Source organism: Vigna angularis, chromosome 9 (genome assembly GCF_016808095.1).
Source record: "Vigna angularis cultivar LongXiaoDou No.4 chromosome 9, ASM1680809v1, whole genome shotgun sequence".
Lineage (NCBI taxonomy): Eukaryota > Viridiplantae > Streptophyta > Magnoliopsida > Fabales > Fabaceae > Vigna > Vigna angularis.
The window spans coordinates 3,762,102-3,780,657 of record NC_068978.1 but is presented as its reverse complement, the minus strand read 5'-3'; the positions used below and the strand labels follow the sequence as shown (position 1 = coordinate 3,780,657).

The 18,556-nt window shown below is 30.6% G+C and overlaps 2 protein-coding genes across 7 annotated transcripts; both read right to left on the bottom strand.

Moving 5' to 3' along the window:
- Window positions 1-632: 632 nt before the first annotated feature.
- On the bottom strand, window positions 633-5,895 carry LOC108347731 (DNA-directed RNA polymerase III subunit RPC6). 5 transcript variants are annotated; one of them, XM_052868516.1, is made up of 5 exons: window positions 5,719-5,895; window positions 5,560-5,640; window positions 4,053-4,642; window positions 3,202-3,319; window positions 633-1,463 (listed from the first exon to the last, which is right to left on the bottom strand). In XM_052868516.1, the coding sequence occupies exons 3-4, from the start codon at window positions 4,613-4,615 to the stop codon at window positions 3,202-3,204; spliced, it is 681 nt and encodes a 226-aa protein (XP_052724476.1). In that variant the 5' UTR covers window positions 4,616-4,642; window positions 5,560-5,640; window positions 5,719-5,895; the 3' UTR covers window positions 633-1,463. The 5 variants fall into 5 exon arrangements, with proteins under 5 accessions (XP_052724476.1, XP_052724474.1, XP_052724477.1 ...); XM_052868514.1 differs by having other exon boundaries at window positions 3,223-3,319; XM_052868517.1 differs by having other exon boundaries at window positions 4,040-4,642; window positions 5,719-5,893.
- A 1,040-nt stretch (window positions 5,896-6,935) lies between these two features.
- LOC108347591 (oligouridylate-binding protein 1B) lies at window positions 6,936-13,016 on the bottom strand. 2 transcript variants are annotated; one of them, XM_017586940.2, is made up of 12 exons: window positions 12,764-13,016; window positions 11,164-11,225; window positions 10,750-10,852; window positions 10,585-10,661; window positions 10,454-10,515; window positions 10,263-10,350; window positions 10,018-10,093; window positions 9,898-9,928; window positions 9,447-9,566; window positions 8,850-8,935; window positions 8,346-8,522; window positions 6,936-7,527 (listed from the first exon to the last, which is right to left on the bottom strand). In XM_017586940.2, the coding sequence occupies exons 1-12, from the start codon at window positions 12,875-12,877 to the stop codon at window positions 7,252-7,254; spliced, it is 1,272 nt and encodes a 423-aa protein (XP_017442429.1). In that variant the 5' UTR covers window positions 12,878-13,016; the 3' UTR covers window positions 6,936-7,251. The 2 variants fall into 2 exon arrangements, with proteins under 2 accessions (XP_017442429.1, XP_017442430.1); XM_017586941.2 differs by having other exon boundaries at window positions 8,850-8,932.
- Window positions 13,017-18,556: the final 5,540 nt, after the last annotated feature.

Here is an 18,556-nt window from a genome sequence, read left to right as displayed (position 1 = left end):
TATAGTTCATAACTAGGTTTTTATAATTATTTCTTGCCTTGGCTTGATATTTCTTTATTTTATGTAGTTAATAAGAGTGATAAGAAATTGAAAAAATGTCCCTTTTATACATTTTTTCTATGATTAATTACCATTACTTGTAAGCTAGGAAAATTAATATTACGAAATATTAAACCGATTAAAATGGAAAATTAATATTACCGAATATTAAACCAATTAAAATGGATATTTTAAGAATAAAATTGTAACTGAAGACAGATTCAAAAACAAATAATATTAAGGATAATTGATTATGAAAAGATGAGCATTCACTGATGCCCAAATTAATAAAATAAGAGCTATTTTTCCTTTGAGTCAACATAGCTTCTGCGTGGGAGTTTTTTTTCCACACCTTCAAGTTTTCTTATTTTAAAATTTATCTTATTTTATACTTGATCTATATGTTTTATTTATTTTCATTTGATTAATAATTTTGTATATGAATTATAAATCTATTATTAAAAAAATTAAATAATTAAAAAAATAAAATTAATCTATTTCAAAATTCGATGAAGACAGAATCTGATTTTATCAAAGTCGACTTCCAAAATAAAAAGTTTTACCATAGATAATTTTTACATTATGAAAAAATTGAAGGTGAAAAAATTGGAGGTATAGGAAGAAAGCTTGGGAGGTGCAGGCTCTCTTCTCTATTATATTTCATGTAATGAAATGTCATTGGCTCAAAAACTGAGATATACAGAATGGACAAGTAGGTATTATGTTTTATAATTCCTAAACAATCCTTGGCCCCCAAGAACCACCATGGAAACCACCCCAAGTCACCACCATAAATATTGCCACACTCTAACTAAGAAGCTACCATGGCCACCATAACTAAATACCAAGAAAACCTACTCTAATCCACACCAAATACTCACTCCATAGCTCTCTCCCTATCCATATGAAGTCAAGGTACCAAAAACCAAGCCAAATGAGCTTCTACAACACAAACCTCAAAGTTGCCTCCTCTCCCAAGCCTCCACAAAACCTTCCATGATTCTTGACTTCAATACCTTCAAGTCACTAGTCCAAAGCTAGACCTAGTCAACACTACTAAGACTAAGATAGCCCACCCAAGCTGAAACCTCCTTGGTTCTACATGAAATCAAAATTTGCACAAGGTTTGAGTCCAAGAAAGTGTATCTTGAATCATGAGGCTTGAGTATATAGATACACACTCTCTTGAGCCCAACAAAGTCTCCATCTCCTTTACTCTAGAGTAATTGTTTTCCAGACTTCCACAGTATGTAGATATCCAAACTACTAGACGGTTTTGCAGCATTGATTCTTGAATTTGAAGAAGCATTGATATCCATCAACTACATATCCAAATGTTGAACAATTCCCCCTGGCTGTGAACGAGTGATTTCCAAGTCCACTTGCACATCTATCCAAGACTTTGCCATTGCCCAGCATGCTGACTGCAAGGTTAGGTGATACACTGTAAATAAGGCTTCCAACAATGATAGTACAATGGAAAAAACTAATAAACAAAACAGTTCTTCATATTCACATGGAGTGAAACACATTAGAATTAGAATCTATCATTCAAGGATTAACTATGTCTACCATGTAGACATATTTCACTCAAACTCTAATCGTTTTAAATCCTGCCACTCAGACATGTTTAGTGGGGATCAAAATCCATATAAGCCAAGTTGATGCACCCACCCAGAGGTATTAACGTCCTATAAAGCCTTCAAATAATCCCCATGGTTTGTTTCTCAATTCTTTTATAGAAAGTAAAATAAGAAAATCCTTAATATGAACAGAAGAGAATGCAAGAGAAATTTGGAGGATATCGAGTCATTCATAGTGAATAAAAGGTAAATAAAACAACAGAAGTATTATGTATTTACACCAAATAACAGCAGGTCATGTAATGTTATCCCATTTCAAATGCTGGGCCAAAGAAACCTACTTAAAAATAATCGCATTGCAATCAACCCAAATGTAACAAATAGTAGCATAGAATACGCATTTAAACTATAAAATTAATCACCAAAAATTGGTCTAGTTTAAATACCTAGGTTACAGTCACACCCAACATTCAACAAAAAGACTAAAGAATGTATTCCTAAAAGATACAGTGACAAAGAAATGTCAGAAAAGGTGAGGAATCAATTCTGGAGAAGCTCCAATCAAAAAACACAGACAAGGAAAAAAGCCTTATGTGACCAGCAAACCTTCAACATGACATTATGATAAATTCAATAAAGCTCCATACTTGGCTAAGGAAACCAAAAACAGAGACTATGATTAAGAAATGACACACTAAAACCATCATACATGAATCAAATGTGGAATTCTACGTAAAAATGGAATGTCAAACAATATAAAATTTTTCAACAGTAAAAGTCAAGAAAGACATAAAAAGATTAAATAGACATGGTAAAGCATCTTTAAAAGAGAAAAATTTTGGTCCATGAAAACCAATATTCAGTTTAAGTTGATTAATTAAGTTGCTTGGTCTAATTATATTTTCCAAGTTTTCCTTCAAGGTTAAGTAATAAGAAAGTACAACACTGAACAATAAGTAATTGAAATTCCACCATCAATCCTTGGAAGATAAAGTTAGGTAAGCAGTTAGTTATGTGAGTCTAAGAAATAGAATGTGATATGTAAATGTTCCGGTAGCTAATCAAACCCGTTGAGGGTGGGTTTATGCTATAAGACTTGTAGCTGTATGCAAATAGAAGAGGGAGTGAGAGGAATTTCGTCTTGTCATTTTGAGATGATTGAGGGCTTTGGGCATTGAGAGATGCAGAGCCTCAAAGTTCTGCAATTATACAGTGGGAATTTTAACGTAAAGCTTTGTGAATGGCAGGCTAGTCGATAGCTCCCTAAAGAACAGGATGTAGCAGCTTGGGGGCTAAGACTATTGTATCACATCATTGCATACAGATGCTATAATGAATTTTCCAACCCTTTAAAATATTTTGTGATATCTCCCCCATTTTAGGAAGATGAAACATTATAGGGTTTTAAACCTTTTTACTTCATCATTTGAGTTCTGTTTCAAAACAATCTGTTGTCTGTTATTTACAAAAGTCTCTACCTGGTGATTGTATGTTTTTAAATCTAACTTAACCTCATAACACTAATTTGTAAAATGAAGTTAGCATTCACTTATATACTATAATTTGATCATATTCTTACTCAGTGTGCAATCTCACATACCCCTCCCAGCGGAGGATTAGGCATCTCAAGCCATAATACAAAACATCCAAATGGTATATTTCCAATTGAACTCCAGATTGAAACCGAGGAAACCCACCTGAGACAAGGAAATTAAGTTACAACATATCCTATTCAAGCTCAAAAAATGGTATGATAATACCTGTTGTGCAGCCTAAGTTTCAAAATTTTATTTATGCTGCCGAATAAGTCATACCATGGCATGAAAATAATGGAAAAGGTATGGTGCATTGTTGAAGTTTATAAATTCATAATAGATAATATATTAAAAATACTTTGTAACTATCTGGATCAGAAAACCTAAATGGTTAAACTGAACTCATAATTTGTTTGAAAGAATATATTATGTATGTCTATCAGTAGGCGTTTGAAAAAAAAAATACTGAATGAAGATAGCATACATCTCCAATTTATCAAGCATACATCTTCAATTTATCAAGCATATGTCTCCAATTTATCAAGCATATGTCTCCAATTTATTGAACAAAACACAACAAAAGAACTTCACTTTAATGCAAAGGAAAATCAATTACTTTTGAAGCACCACATTGAGGAAAAAAAAATCAAAAAGATTGATTATATAGTAGAAGAAACCCAAAAGTCAAAACTAAAAAGTGCCGTATAAAAAACCTAAAACTAAGAAAGAACTGGGGATAACACACAATTAAAAGTCCAACCATTTCTGATAATACTGACAATTTGTTGGGGATATAATACCATTGGGTGTACAAAATTTAATCCTAGGACAAACCCCACAAGGAATAGAAGCCATGGCACCAACTTTAACATTGGTGCCTACCTTTTTCGCCAACCTAAAACAAACTTCACCAGCAGGAACAGATGAAAAATCCCCAAAGCCAGTGCTGTTCACCTCTTGTAACTTATTTTCCATAACCAAAACTTTCAAAATTTGTTCCACCTGTCCTGGACTGACTCCACCAGGAAAAACCTCATTTCCTAAGGTTCTAGTCCACTCGAGGATTGCATCGCGGGTAGCGATCTTTTTCCGAGAAATAAGCTTCAAGCAGACATCAGACAGAGCATCGATGAGCTGTGTGTCGAGCCTGCCTTCGGTATACCACTCTCCACCAGTGATCTCCTTAGAGGGCTCGAATTCCATGGCCATCAACACCTTCTTGGACTTGTTTTGGATGTTCACAACTTCCTTGATAAGAGTCTTGGAGATTAGCAACTTGATCGATTTCTTCAATATGCTGTCAGGGATGTTGGTTTCTCTTTTGATGTCCCCTTGCCATATCCCCATCTCCTTCTTCCCGCGAATGATATTGTAAATCACCCGCTCCTCGTTCGTCATCGACGCAGAGAGTGCAGAAGCCAGGTCTTGGCGCTTCCGTTTCCCTTGCAAGATGCTCATCGTTCTTGATGACACTAAGTCTGGAAACTGTGTACACAAAACATTCAAACGCAAATATACGATTGTAACTATGGAATGATTGTGTTTTGAGTAAAAAATCCCAAAGATCAAGGGAATATAACCTAAACATGGTCTAAACAGTAAGTCAAAATCACAAATGAAATAGATCTCTTATCTAGATGACCGGAGAAAAAATCCATGACAGAACTCAACAAAAAAAACTCCAAAGATGTAACAATTTCCATTGTTCACATTGATTTTTCAACCGAAATTATTAATCAAACTAGAGTTACTATGCCAGACAATTGCAACATAAGACAGGGTTATATATCCTTAAAAGAATAGAATAATCTACGAATCACTGAGCCAACTAAATCCAGAAAACTCACGTATTATTATTAGATCCCATCCCCAAAGCTGGAAAATCAGAAGAACAGATACGTATCAGTTTTATGGTTGTGCGGCATTAGCCAATCCAACCAATTGATGCAACTTATTTACTTTTCTACATTGTAACCAAATAGTGGCAATAAAACAAAAGACTTTAAAGCTTTGTTAGTAGACAATGATTTTGACATCTAACCTCCTCCCCATAAATTCCTTAGCGCAACTACTTCTTCATTACTTTTGTGTGTAATAATCTCTACGAAACGAAAAATAACACTGGATGAAACATCAATCACCTTTGAAAATAAATAAATAAATAAATGCAGCTTTTCTATTTTCTTCCATAGGTATAAAAAAATCAGTTGAGTTAGGCACATTTAATGTAGTTGAACACCTCTCCCAAAAATGGTTTAAGAAAAACACGTAGAACAGCAAAATCATGCACATGACAAGAAAAACAGAAAAGTGTGAATTAATCGAGAGACGCCGAACTCAAATTGCGATTGCTTATAGGAATATCAAATCGAATCGAAACGGTTGCGCATTGGTGACCTTACCTGAGACTTGGAATTGTGAGATGCGCCTTCGAGAGATTGGGGAATTGACTTGGGGCGAAACCTAGTGCCCGTCTTGGAGACCTTAAAGGAGGGCAATTATATGAGATTTAACGAAATAAAGAAGAAAACATAAATTAACAAACTGGAAAAAAAAAAAACCTGGATCAAGATGAATCCTTTGACGAGAGATAGCGTTCTCAGAGAGACAGTGAACAGAACGAGAGAATGAATGCTGAGAGAGATTTCTTCGAGCGGGCGCTATAGTTGTATGTGGCGGAGAGCATGGTTTCAATTTCCTTCTTTTCTACTGAATTCCCAAATACCTCTAAAAACTTGAAGTTTATTAAAGAATTCAAACCTTAAAATATATAATTTATTTTAATTGATGTTGGTAGATATACGGTTCTCTAATACTTTTCTTAAAACATTCATATTCCGGAATTATAATAATTAAGTCTCGATAATTTAGACAGAAATAATGTATTAATAATTTTGAATAGAAAAAATAAGAGTAAATTAGTTTATAAAAAGAGAAAATTGCATATTGTCTGAGCATGAATATTTTTTAAACTTAATTAAACATATTTTTAAATTTGACTGATGATAAAAAGAACATTTTAAAAATTAATTAAGAATAGTTATAATTAATGATTGAAAAGTAAAACAATCAATTGAACTAACTGTTAAAACGAAAGCAAGACTTCTTTTTCTTTGTTTTTTGTTCTTTGAAAATTTTAAAAATACATTACTGGAATATTTTTTATGATGAAATAATTTTACCAAGATTTCTAATACAATTTTTTGTCTTCAATAAAAATTTCGGTATCTTAAAGAGTTCATTTAATTTTTATAACAGAATACAAATTTATTAACAATCTTATAAAAAAGTGTGCCATTAAATTTCAGAGAACTCTAATAACTAATGTAAGTTATAAAACTTTCTAGTACACGAGTTTTTAAAACTTTCTAAATTATATTTAACTTTACTTTATTGTACTATTTTTTATAAAGTTATTAATGAGTTTCCCGCTCTCCATACATTATCTAAACAAAAGACTAAAATTCTAGTACATGTAATATTATAATATATAAACTTAATTATAAAAATTAAGATTTTCTTCTAACTTTTACATTTAAAATAAAAATAATTTAATAGTTTAAAATCAAGTTATTACATTAAAATCATCGGGGGGAAAGAGAAACAATAGATACGTAAAGAAAAATCTGTGACATAAATATGATTTGGTAAAAACTTTAGAGAAAGTAAATTGTTCATTTGGGTTTAGTTATTAGTGGTAGAACGAAGAAGCCACACCCACCTTACGACTAGCAGAGTGATTGTGCATTGAAATATTTAATAAATACATAACAGCATCTATAGACAGGATGATGATATTGATGACAAGCATCGCATAGTAACACCCAAATGGGTGTGAGAAGAAAAATGTCAGGGTAGACAATCCCTATTAAAATCATAAACACTCATCACTACTAAGTAGAAAACCGCATACATGATACAAACCCATACAAATGTTTGCTCATAATTATCTAATATGGCAGGTGTAACTACCAAACCACCGTGAAGTGAAAAAGGGTAAAATGTAAAAGCTCCCTAAAGTTTAACAGGAATCAATGTGCAGCAGGCAGGATATATAATAGTTGCATAAACCACATCAAGAGAAGCGCGGAGTGTTACTGGTAATACATCATTTGCTGTGCAGCTGCAACATTCTGGAACCCACCATCATATATTGCTTGGCTGGCTCCAATGGCCGCTGCTTGTTTAAGAGAATGTTGGCTTTGGGGATGCATCAAGGCAGCATGCACGCTCCCCATCTTACTCATGGCTAGTTGTCGCTCGTATGCCAAAAGATCGTTTGGAGACAGCCCAGGCAGAGATGCAGCAGCAGGTGGGGGAAGGGGATTTGAAGCAGTTCCAGGTGGAGTGGGCTTGCTCCCCCAAGAGCACTACATTTTTAACAAAATAATAATAGTCAGAATTGCAGTGTAATATGCAAACTGGGAGTGTTCGGAGGTGGAAAGTTGAGAATTTTGATAATTAATAATTACTTGTTTGACAAAAACCTCTGAAGAGTTCTTAAAATAACCGAAATTTTGCAGAAATCTTTTCATGCAAAATGCAAAATAACACTTACAGTGACAGAAATTAAACCACTTTATCAAATGAAAGAACTTCAATAGCTTTATCCAAACTAATATTTTATAAATGAAAGCAATTTACTTTAAGTAGTTAAATTCCTATGCATTTTAAATTCATTGAAAATTTGAAACCCGTTATTCAAAAACCACCTGATCAAAATAAAATGAAGTATAAAATAAACTAAAAGAAATGAATAGGAGAGGGGCCAAAAGGGTTCGTAGGAAATGAAGATATGGTAAAAAAAGTAGCTTAAGCCTCAAAGGTCCAGACAATTAACAAAATAATATGCAAGAAACTACCATACACAACAGGGAAACACCAGAACAGAATGGTATAAATGTCAGCGGTTCAAATTCAATTGTAGATTTCAAACACACCACAGGATGGATTCTGACTCGGTGAGTTGGAGGTAACTCATGACAGACTAAAAGAGGAAATCAAGCTAAGCAATTCCCCCGTCCCTGTCCCTCTCCCAGTGAAAAGAAAAGAATTAAAACAACAAAATATACAAAGCAAAGTTAGAGCCAGCAAAGTATGCCAACGATAAGAACCATGACCCACAACAAGGTACAGAAAAATTACAGAGCAAGTAGCAACAGCATCAAAAGTTCAATGAGATCCACACCTTAATTTGTTTTCCAAGAAGAAGAGACTGGGCATTCCCCATCTGAATAGCCAGAGCTGCTTCAGCATGATTACTGTACCTCACGAAACCAAACCCTTTATCACGCTGGACACGAACCTCCTCTATCACGCCAGCCCCAAGAGAATGGAAGTGGCGATGGAGATCGAGTTGAGTTACCTGTGAATCACCAAGGTCATAATGAATAAAATAGCACCAGATATTGCTATAGAAGTCAACATAACAGCACACAAGTACACATGAAAGTTGTGTTAAGGAAAGTATTTGGAAGCTTATATATTCTTACATTTATAACCGAATAGTCAAAAGTGATAAAAAAAGCTAATAGAGGTAATAAGTGATGTTTGGGCAATGCAAATATAGGCAATGACGTTCAAAATTATTGCTTTTGTGCATAAATCATAATAAGCTCGCAAACTTTTCAAGCAAATGGTGTTTAACGAAATTGTACTGCTCTAATAAAAAAAGACAGATAAAGTTCTTTACCTCTGAAGCAAGGTTACCCACATAAACCGTTGTATACTGAAGATTATTCTCAGGAGCATCACTATTAGAAACCTCTTTACCATCTTCTGGACAAATAGGATAAAACATGTTGGTTAAATCATGCCTATATAACATAGTTCACTGGGAAAACAGACAACAACTTGTACAAGCTCAATCATTCATAAAATCATTCTGAGGCATGATAGTTGAATCAGGGTACACATTGTGAATTGGAAGACCTATTTTTCGAATCATTCGAATTGTATTATGAATTGATTCAAATCATTAATAAAAGATAATATTTATATGCATAAAAGACATAAAAACACAAATTCATGTTCAATGACTAAGCATTCGTATTTTAGTTTCTAAAACATCTTATTTCTAAAAGAGATAAGAAAGCCTTATACGAATAAGGGTCCAGATATTAAAATTAATGCTCGAAAAAAAAATGATAAAACTGACAAGTACGAAGGTTGCAACAAAATGCTAGAAACCACCCACATCCACCCTCTAATCAAGAATTAGAGAAGCTAAAAATAAAATATTTTAATTCAATGATCTCTATCATTGTTTCGCAAACAATGTCATACTGACCAGATGAGCCATTTGTTAGTTCCACCACACTTTTTGCATCTGAGTTTTGCTTCTCTTCTATACCACCAGCACCTTTAGTTGCCCAGTTACAGCGTATTTGTCTACTTCCAAGCCATTTACCTGAAGGACAACGTAAATTGTTTTTGGACCAAAACAAGAAATACATGTGCATAAGAAAGAACATGTGAGCCTGTGACTCGTGCAATTACAAAATGCATATACTCGTAAGAGGTAGTTCTAAAAATTCGACAATACAATTTTCCGTCTAGAATGTAAAATACAAAAAGAACACTACAAGTCAAGATATCAATTCCTATAGAAGAAACTCAATGCACAATTCCTTGCTGTAACATCAATTTTGCATCAAGTGGTTTTGAAAAATCATTGGAGATTAATCTGAATTTAAAGTGGTTCAAGTCTAAGATTGTCAAGTTAATAACAAATTTCTTACCAGTCAAATCATTTATAGCGTTTTGTGCATCCTACAAAAAATTAAGAAAAATACCAAGTCAAAATCATCATAGAGCCTTGTTCCTTAAAATATTCAAGAGTTTAAGAACCAAAGTTGGACCTGTTGACTGCGGAATGAAACAAATCCAAATCCTCTTGAACGCCCAGTCTTCTGATCCCACATAACCCTTGCATCTCTGGGCCACCAAAATAAATAATTGATGAGCCAAGCTACATTACAATCGAACTTGAAAAAATATCATGAGAGAAGTATAATTTTTCTCTATTTTGGATTGATATAGAATGATTCAAAATGAAATACACAGAGGATGACTGTTTTACTAAGAAATCATGAGTGAAACTTACGAACAACTGGTGTAGACAGAAAAGCATGCAAATAGTGTAGCATCAGTGACCTCAGGACTTAGATCACCAACAAAAATATTGTAATGACCTGCAAATAAAAGAGCACGGTATATAAGAGTCAAAAGATCCCAAAGGATGGGACTTAGTTTAAACATTAATATCAATTTATTTAATTTAAAATCTGAACCAACCTGATGTGTCCTCTCGCTGGCCACTGGCATATGCCCAATTAACTTTGATAGGCTGGCCAAATCTGCAAAACATTGAATTAAATTTTGAATGGAAATTAAAATTGGTTTAACTTGTAAAGAAAAACACTTACAGATGCCTTCCATTAAGAGATAATATGGCAAGAGCAGCAGATCTGCGATCAAAGTAATGAATAAATCCATAGGATGACTGCAAAACAAAGGCACCAGATGATAGCTATAAAGCTCCATTATCAGCAATTATAAAAATTCAAAATAACTAAGCTAAAAAGATATACCTTCTCCTTTCTGATAAGTTTACAACCTTCAACTGGGCCAGTACCAGCAAAAACTTCTTGCAAAAGAGGTTCAGTTACCTGTGTATGGATGTTCCCAACATACCTGCATTTTCTCAAAGATAAGGAAGCTATAAATTTAAAAAAAACAAAGATAAGAAAAATTTACGGAACACAGTAATTAATATTAGTAATAGAATAAAAAATTAAAAAATAACATACAGATAATTTTGGCACACTAAAATTGCTTTTAAGCATGGTCAAATGCATTTAACACCAATCGTTATTTGAAAAGAAGTAAATAGAAAATCAAAGTAGCCTAAGATTGTTTGAATCACAATCATGAAACAAACAAAAATGGGATATAAAATAAAAGAATAAAAGGAGAAAAAAAAAATTGTCTAGACAAACACTCACACACTGCGGCAAGTACTTGGATCAAAACCAGGAGGCAGATTTCCACTTGGAATTGGTTCAATCTGCAAAATGAAGAAGTGAAAAAGGAAAGAAAGGAAAAGGGGGGCAAATCAAGAGAGAAAATTTGTATTGCATCTACCAATACAAGTATGACAAAACATTACTGGGGTGAATGGGAATGAAGAAAGCATGTAGCCCAACTAGTACCAAAAAATTGCATGCATGAGTTAATTGCTAAGCCTGACAAAAGTTAACGAGAATGTTTCCATAGCTACCCAAACCACTCAGTACATAGTAAAATACAAATTAATACCAATGCAGTAAGGGAAAAAACCCACAATAAAACAATACTAAATCTACTTTATATTTTAGAAACATCTAAATGAAATCAGACAATAACCCCCCCTCGACCATTCAGATTCATTTCCCAAATAAACTTTCAATAAAAACATACCTTCTCTAGTTAAGAAACATATAGATGCAATTGTTTGCCCAATATATAGGAAGCATAAACCCATTTCAAATGTATTAATTGTTAACTTTATTTTATACACTTGATTTATTGTGAAATCTGTAAACAATTTAGGTCAAGTCACATATATAGTTTGAAAAACTCACTCCTTGACTTACCAGTATATACAAGTATAGTCATTAAATATATGACCACTACTTCATTATGAGTATTTCTGAAATAAAATTTAAAATTGTAAATTCTTAAAATTAATAAACTTGACTATATTAATCAGTTTAATAAATTAATGATTTGTTTCTTACATGTAGAACTGTAGTTAATACTGTTTATAACATGGCAAGCTTGCCCACCTAAACTCTATTACTCGACTATGAGCATGTTTGGATAACCACTTCCCAAACAACTACAGTTCTAGGACACAAAATTGAGAAGTTGCAGTATTGATGGATTGAAATAAATTATTGGTTACATTTTGGATGTTATTTCAAACACAACCTAAGACCACAGAGACAAAAACAAAACCGCCAGAAAAGGAAGCAAAGAAGGACACTTCAAATCATTTTTTACTTGAAATTCCTCCAGAGAGTCTGAGATGACAAGTGGTTCATTAACCATTACTCATTGTCCAATGCTTGATTCTCAGTTACTTAAAAAGATGTTTCAGAAACAAAATGACTTCAACATAAGTTTATAGACATTGACCACCCCAAAAGAAAAAACACAACATCCTTTTATACTTCAGAATAACATTACTCAACCCAAAAGTTTCATTTCCCACCACACATGTTTCTGATGAGTTGGACCGACTAATGCAAAACCCTCCTCACACGGCAGGCAAACCAAATAACTCCACAATTAGGTTTATCCACAAGACCAACACATCACTACTAGACATCAAGTAAAAAAAATGGAGAAAACTAAAAAAGAATGAAAAACCAGCTTCTTATATGGATAAGAGAAGTTAATGTCAGCAACAAAACCCTAGGCATAGCAATCAATCCCGTGAAGATAAAATGCAAAACTCGAAGATCGAGACAACATAATATGATCAAAAACAATGATCGGAAATAGAGATGTAGAAGGAGAAAGAGAGAGAGAGAGAGAGAGAGAGAGAGAGTAGGGTCCAACCTGAGGAGGAGCAAGGAGGCCAGGGTGGTAGAGAGACTGTTGTTGGAGAAGTGCTTGCTGCATCAGAGCCTGTTGTTGTTGTTGCTGCTGCTGCTTCAGCCTATGATTCTGCATTTTCCTCTTCTCTTTTTCTTGTCCGGAAAATTTTCCCAGAAAATGGGTTTCGGTGGAGATTAGGGTTCAAAGGGTCCCAAGCTATGGCCCTCAAAGAGCACAGGCCTCAGAAAAACCAGAGGACTCTACTCGATTCCCATCCACCACTATTTATATACCGTCATTCTCTTTTTTCTTTTTTTTTTCTATTATCGGAAAAATATTAAAATTAAAATATATATAATAAAAATAATAATAATATAAGAAAATTCACTTTTATTTTTATAAATTTGGTCATTAAAATTAAGATATTAAAATCTTAAATTTTTAAAGATGTAGTAAATTTTGGAATTGATGGAAAGTAATGTTTTTTCTTTCAAATTTACAATAGAACACTGTAACATGCTTGAATTCAGAGGAACTTTTAACTTAACTGTTCTTATGTTTGTCTAATTAAATCATTATATTTTTTTAAGTTTGAAAATTAAAATTTGTTTATTAATATTAAATATAAAAATATTAAATTATTCGAAAAAAAAATAGAATTTACAAACATATTTAAACAGTTACTATTTTGGTTGTAAAATGTGTAAATAGGAAATAATTTAGTCTTTAAAATAATAAAATTTTGATTTGATCTCTAAATATTTAAAAACTGTGACATTTACTTTTTTCTATATTCAATTTTATATTTTTAGTTATGTTTTTAATTTTAACAATTAATAAGTTTTTTACTAAACTGTAGAAAACCCAAATGAAGCAAAGTATGGACTCAAAGACTCGAGGTAACCCGATAAGCATCTCTCCTCCTCTTTTCTTACACTTTCTTCCTATTTCTTTTTATTTAAAGTTAGTGAAAATACATGCATAAAAAAGTTCATGATGTGTTAGGTACAGTTTTATTATATACAATCACATGATCATTTTTAAAGATTATAAAATTTTTATTATTTTATAAGCAATTAATTAAAAATATAAAAAATAATAATTTAAACATACATAATCTTTTAGAAACAATATTCAAGTTTGTTCGTCTTATATTATCTCAAAATGATTTTTCTTCTCTTAACACTGTCTCAACTTTATTTAATTGTTGAAAATATTTTCAACAATACATTTTTTTTATTTCCAACACATTTTATAAAATTACTCTTTATCTTCTTGTTTCTGGAAAGTGCTTGTAAAATATTATATGAATACATTATGAACTAAAGTAGAAAAAAAAATTGAAGAATTATATTGTTCATCATTTAGGCTCTGTACAAGGAAAGATGTGGGAAAAGTGAGTGAACAGATTTGAAGAGATTTAAGAGTAAGATTTAAAAGTGAATTAATTATTGTTTATTTGAGTTAATATGGAGATAAATGAGAGTGAAATTGAAAATAAAGTTTCTAAAAATAAGTGTAGTATTTGATCTACCTGACAGATAAAAAAATAGTTTAATGGATAGAAATTAAAGATTATCAAAATAACTTTAGTAATAAAAGTAATATAAAATGATAATTGTTAATATTATATATAATTATAAAAATTATTATAAAGACAAAAATAAATAAAAATTAATTTTTAAAATTCCATTAAATTATAATAATAATTATTATTATTATTATTTTATTATATTATTATTAATAAAATTAATAAATGAATTTTTCAATTTAGTTGGGACATTTTTATTCTACCATGCAATATGCATTTTTCAATAAATATCAGAAAAATATATAGTTTTACAAAGATAAAATTGGTTTTTTTAGATAAATCCTATCCAATCTTTGTTGGATACAAAAGATGGAATTAATCATGTGCAAATCTACTCCTTTTCCTTTTACATGTCTTAAAGTGAACACACATAAAATTAAAAATTGTGCAAACAATTGTGAATAATAAATTCTTTTAACGCGAACACAGCATTAGAATGGAAATAGGGATGGCAAAAAAATCCGCGCTCGCGGATAAAATCCGCGACGGATAGTTGATACCCGCGGATATTTATTACCCACAACCCGCGGGTAGCGAATATTTTAATATCCGCTTATAAACGGATCGGGTGTACCCGCGGATACCCGCTATCTGCAAAAAATGAAAATAAAAATTTAATTTATATTTTATTAAGTTAAATTTAATTAAAAAGTAACATTAATTTATATTTTACAAGATTAAATTTAATTAAAATTGAATTTAAATTTACATTTAATTTAATTTATATTATATTTTATATATTTTTTGTAATTCTATTTAAATTTTATTAAAATATATTTTTTTTAAATATTTGCGAGTATCCGCGGCGGATATCCGCAGATATCCACGGGTATCCGCAGATATCCACGGGTATCCGCGGATTTTAAAATACTCGCGGATATTTTTTAACCGGGTATCTCTGCGGATAGCGGGTGAATTTTTTTTTTTGTCGGGTCGAGTTGCGGGTAGTCACTATCCGTGCCCGACCCGACCTGTTACCATCCTAAATGGGAATGATTAAAAAAGAAGCCAGCTAGAAAATCTAAATCCTATTTTTGGATAATTGATATTTTAATTCTGAATCCAAAATTTAGTTTATTGGTGGTAACTAGTGTAAAAATCTTTGACTACAAAGTTATAATGTATTTTATTTAATAAAACTAATTCAGTAAGAAAAAAATAGCAGTTAATTCAGTAAATTAACTATTTCAAAGTTCGAAAGAAAGATCAATATTTTTTATTTCAAAATTTTAAATAATTTATCTTTACATTTCGTTCTAGTAATTATAATACAATAAAAAGTTTTTTGTGATCTCATTTCAATCTTTTCCATCCTCTTGAATTAACATTTAAATAAGAATTTTTCCTGAATAAATTAAAAAGAAAAAGAAAAAATATATTTTCAATTTTGATATTTTATTTACCGAAACAAACTCGTTTCCAGTTAAAAATAGGCTATTGTTTATGTTAGCTGACTTAAGTTTCTTTTTTCAATTTAAAAATAAAAATAAAATAAATACTTTAAAACTTATACTTATTGCCTCAAATAAATATCTTTTAAGATAATTATAAAAATATGTACAATTATTTAATAACGATTTCCATTTTAAACAGATATATAAAATATCAATTTTTTTAAAATAATTAATAAGCATGTTCTTAATTTCTTAAATACTGAATAAAGTTAACAAAATTTAAATAAAAAAATAAATGGAATATATTATACAAATTCATATAAGTAAAATTAATTTGTTTGAAATATTATAAATAATATGTAAATGTTTAAGTTATAAAAATAACATATTTTAATAATGTTACTTTCAATAAATTTAATATAAAATAAATATTTAAGAAATTTATAAAAGCAAATATTTAGTAAAGTTGTAAAAAAATACTTAAGTATGAAACATTTAAATGTAATAAAATTTAAATATTTAAATAAATTTTTTTGAAGTTGTATTTATTTTTCAAATTATTTCTCCTCAAAATTATTTTTCAAATTTATCTTCAAATCCAAACATAACATTAAAGACTAAATCCTTAAACATTGGTGGCTAATATTAAAAACTAATTTAAAATCTAATTTATGAATTAATTATATTTTTTTATTGACAATAAAGATTATTATACATTTTTTTTTGTTTCTGAAATATTATTTAATTTAATCTATAATGACTATGTTTCCTTCACCGTGAACTTTCAAGTGCCTTCAATATTTCACAAACATAGTATTTGTTTATATCAATAAGTGAATCACTATCAATATGGAAATCACTATCAACTTTGTCATCAATGCATTTTCATAACCTAAAATAATGGCTTATATAAACAATTTTCAACAAATTTAAAGTAATTTCATTTTTAAAAGGTTTTTTAACAAGTTGTACCCCAATTTTTTCTTCTTATATAGTTAACCTCTTTTTTTTTTCTTTACCATAAATAAAGTTACCATTTATAAAAATATTAATCAATCACCAATATTTTTATATGCACTCATAATAATTGGATCAAAAAGGTAGGTAGCCATTAATTTGAATATTAAAGCATACGAAGTAGATTTGATAACAATATTAAAATATCCATGTTTTTTTTAAGTGTTTAATACTTAAAAAAATATAAAGTTTAATACCGATTCTTTATTAATTATTTTTGTCAAAAAATGTTCATATATATTTTAGATATTTAAATCGATCATAACTTTTCTTGATATTCAAAATAGTTCATTCTTTTGGAAAAATAGTTTAATTTAGTCATTTTTACTAATAATATTAAAAGTCATTAACCTTATTTAAATTCTCTTTATTACAATTAAATTTTCTTTACCTTAATTGAACTCTCAATTCACTATCATGAAATCTTAATTAGAAAGTTTTTCCCTCTTTGTTTTTTGGTTTTTAGATAGACCAACCTTGGTGTACTCATACGAGTTTCATAGAATTTTTTTCTTCTCTTTTATCTTGGTTCGAACTCGCAAATCCTAGTGGCACAAGGAGGATGAGGACGTTGCATTGGGCGTTTTGGGTGAGACTCGTCGTCATGCAAGGAACAGTGGCTAGGTAGGAGGTTTCGTCTTCTCCTTTTCTGATTAGGAGTTGTGATTGGCTGAAAGGGCAAGCTCCCTTCTCCTTTTCTGTCATGGGTTTGTTTTTGCAAGGAATAAGAGGCGTTTTCCAATGGTTCAAGTGCAGCGCTTTCTTCGTGATAGTTGGTGCTTCAGTGTCTTCGATGCGAGTTTCTAGGGGTAGGCGCGACGTTTCAAGATGTGAGGATCTCGTCTTTCAGCATCTTCCCGGCTGCAAGGGCTTGGATAGAATTAGCTATTCGAATCAGGATTGAACTATTGGGTTATGTTATTTGGGGTTTATGTTCTTTATTCTTCTCTACCTATTTTTATCTCACGATTTGGAACTAGGGTTTTGATTTAGGATTGTGAAAACTTTTTGTTTAGAGGATGATCATTGTGGTTTTCCTATTGTGATTTGGTTTGGAGTTTTCAGTGGTGGTTTGGGTGTGAGGATGTGTTTAACAAGAAGAACATGATAATCTATTAAAAATAAAATAAAAATAAAAATATAAAAAGTAAAATAAAAACTTTTAACATTGTCTCATCACAGTCACATATTTCAAAACTAAATAGCTGATTTAATATTGGCTATGGACTTTACGCCGATATCATTTTAAACGCTGTAAGTAGAAGAGACCAAATTGAACAATTTTTACAAAAGAATAAACCATTTGGAACATTAAAAAAAATAGGATCATTTTGAACAAAACTAACTAATAAAGGAACCAAAATTGATATTAAGCAAAAATATAATAAATTCTTAATATTAGTAAATAATGAGAGCTTTATCCATTGATTAACAATGTTTGAGGTTTTCAAAATTTATAACACAGATGCAATTTAATATTACATAAAAGTTCATAGGATAAAAATATATTTAATTTTATTTATATTTTATCCTTAATATTATGTAGATTTATTTACTAAGATATTTTTATATTTATCTTTTGGTTCCATAACTTATATAACTTATATCATAATAATGAATATATTTTTTGCCATATGGTTGAATGTTTTGTTAGTGTAGGAAACACTGAAATTGAATTACCCTATTTTTAAGTGTTAGGATTAAATATGATGGTAGTTTATAAATTTATTCACAAAATTAAAATTTGTTTTTATTTAAAATTTTGATATATTTTAGATTTTAAACTTTATAAATAAATGGATTAGATTTTTT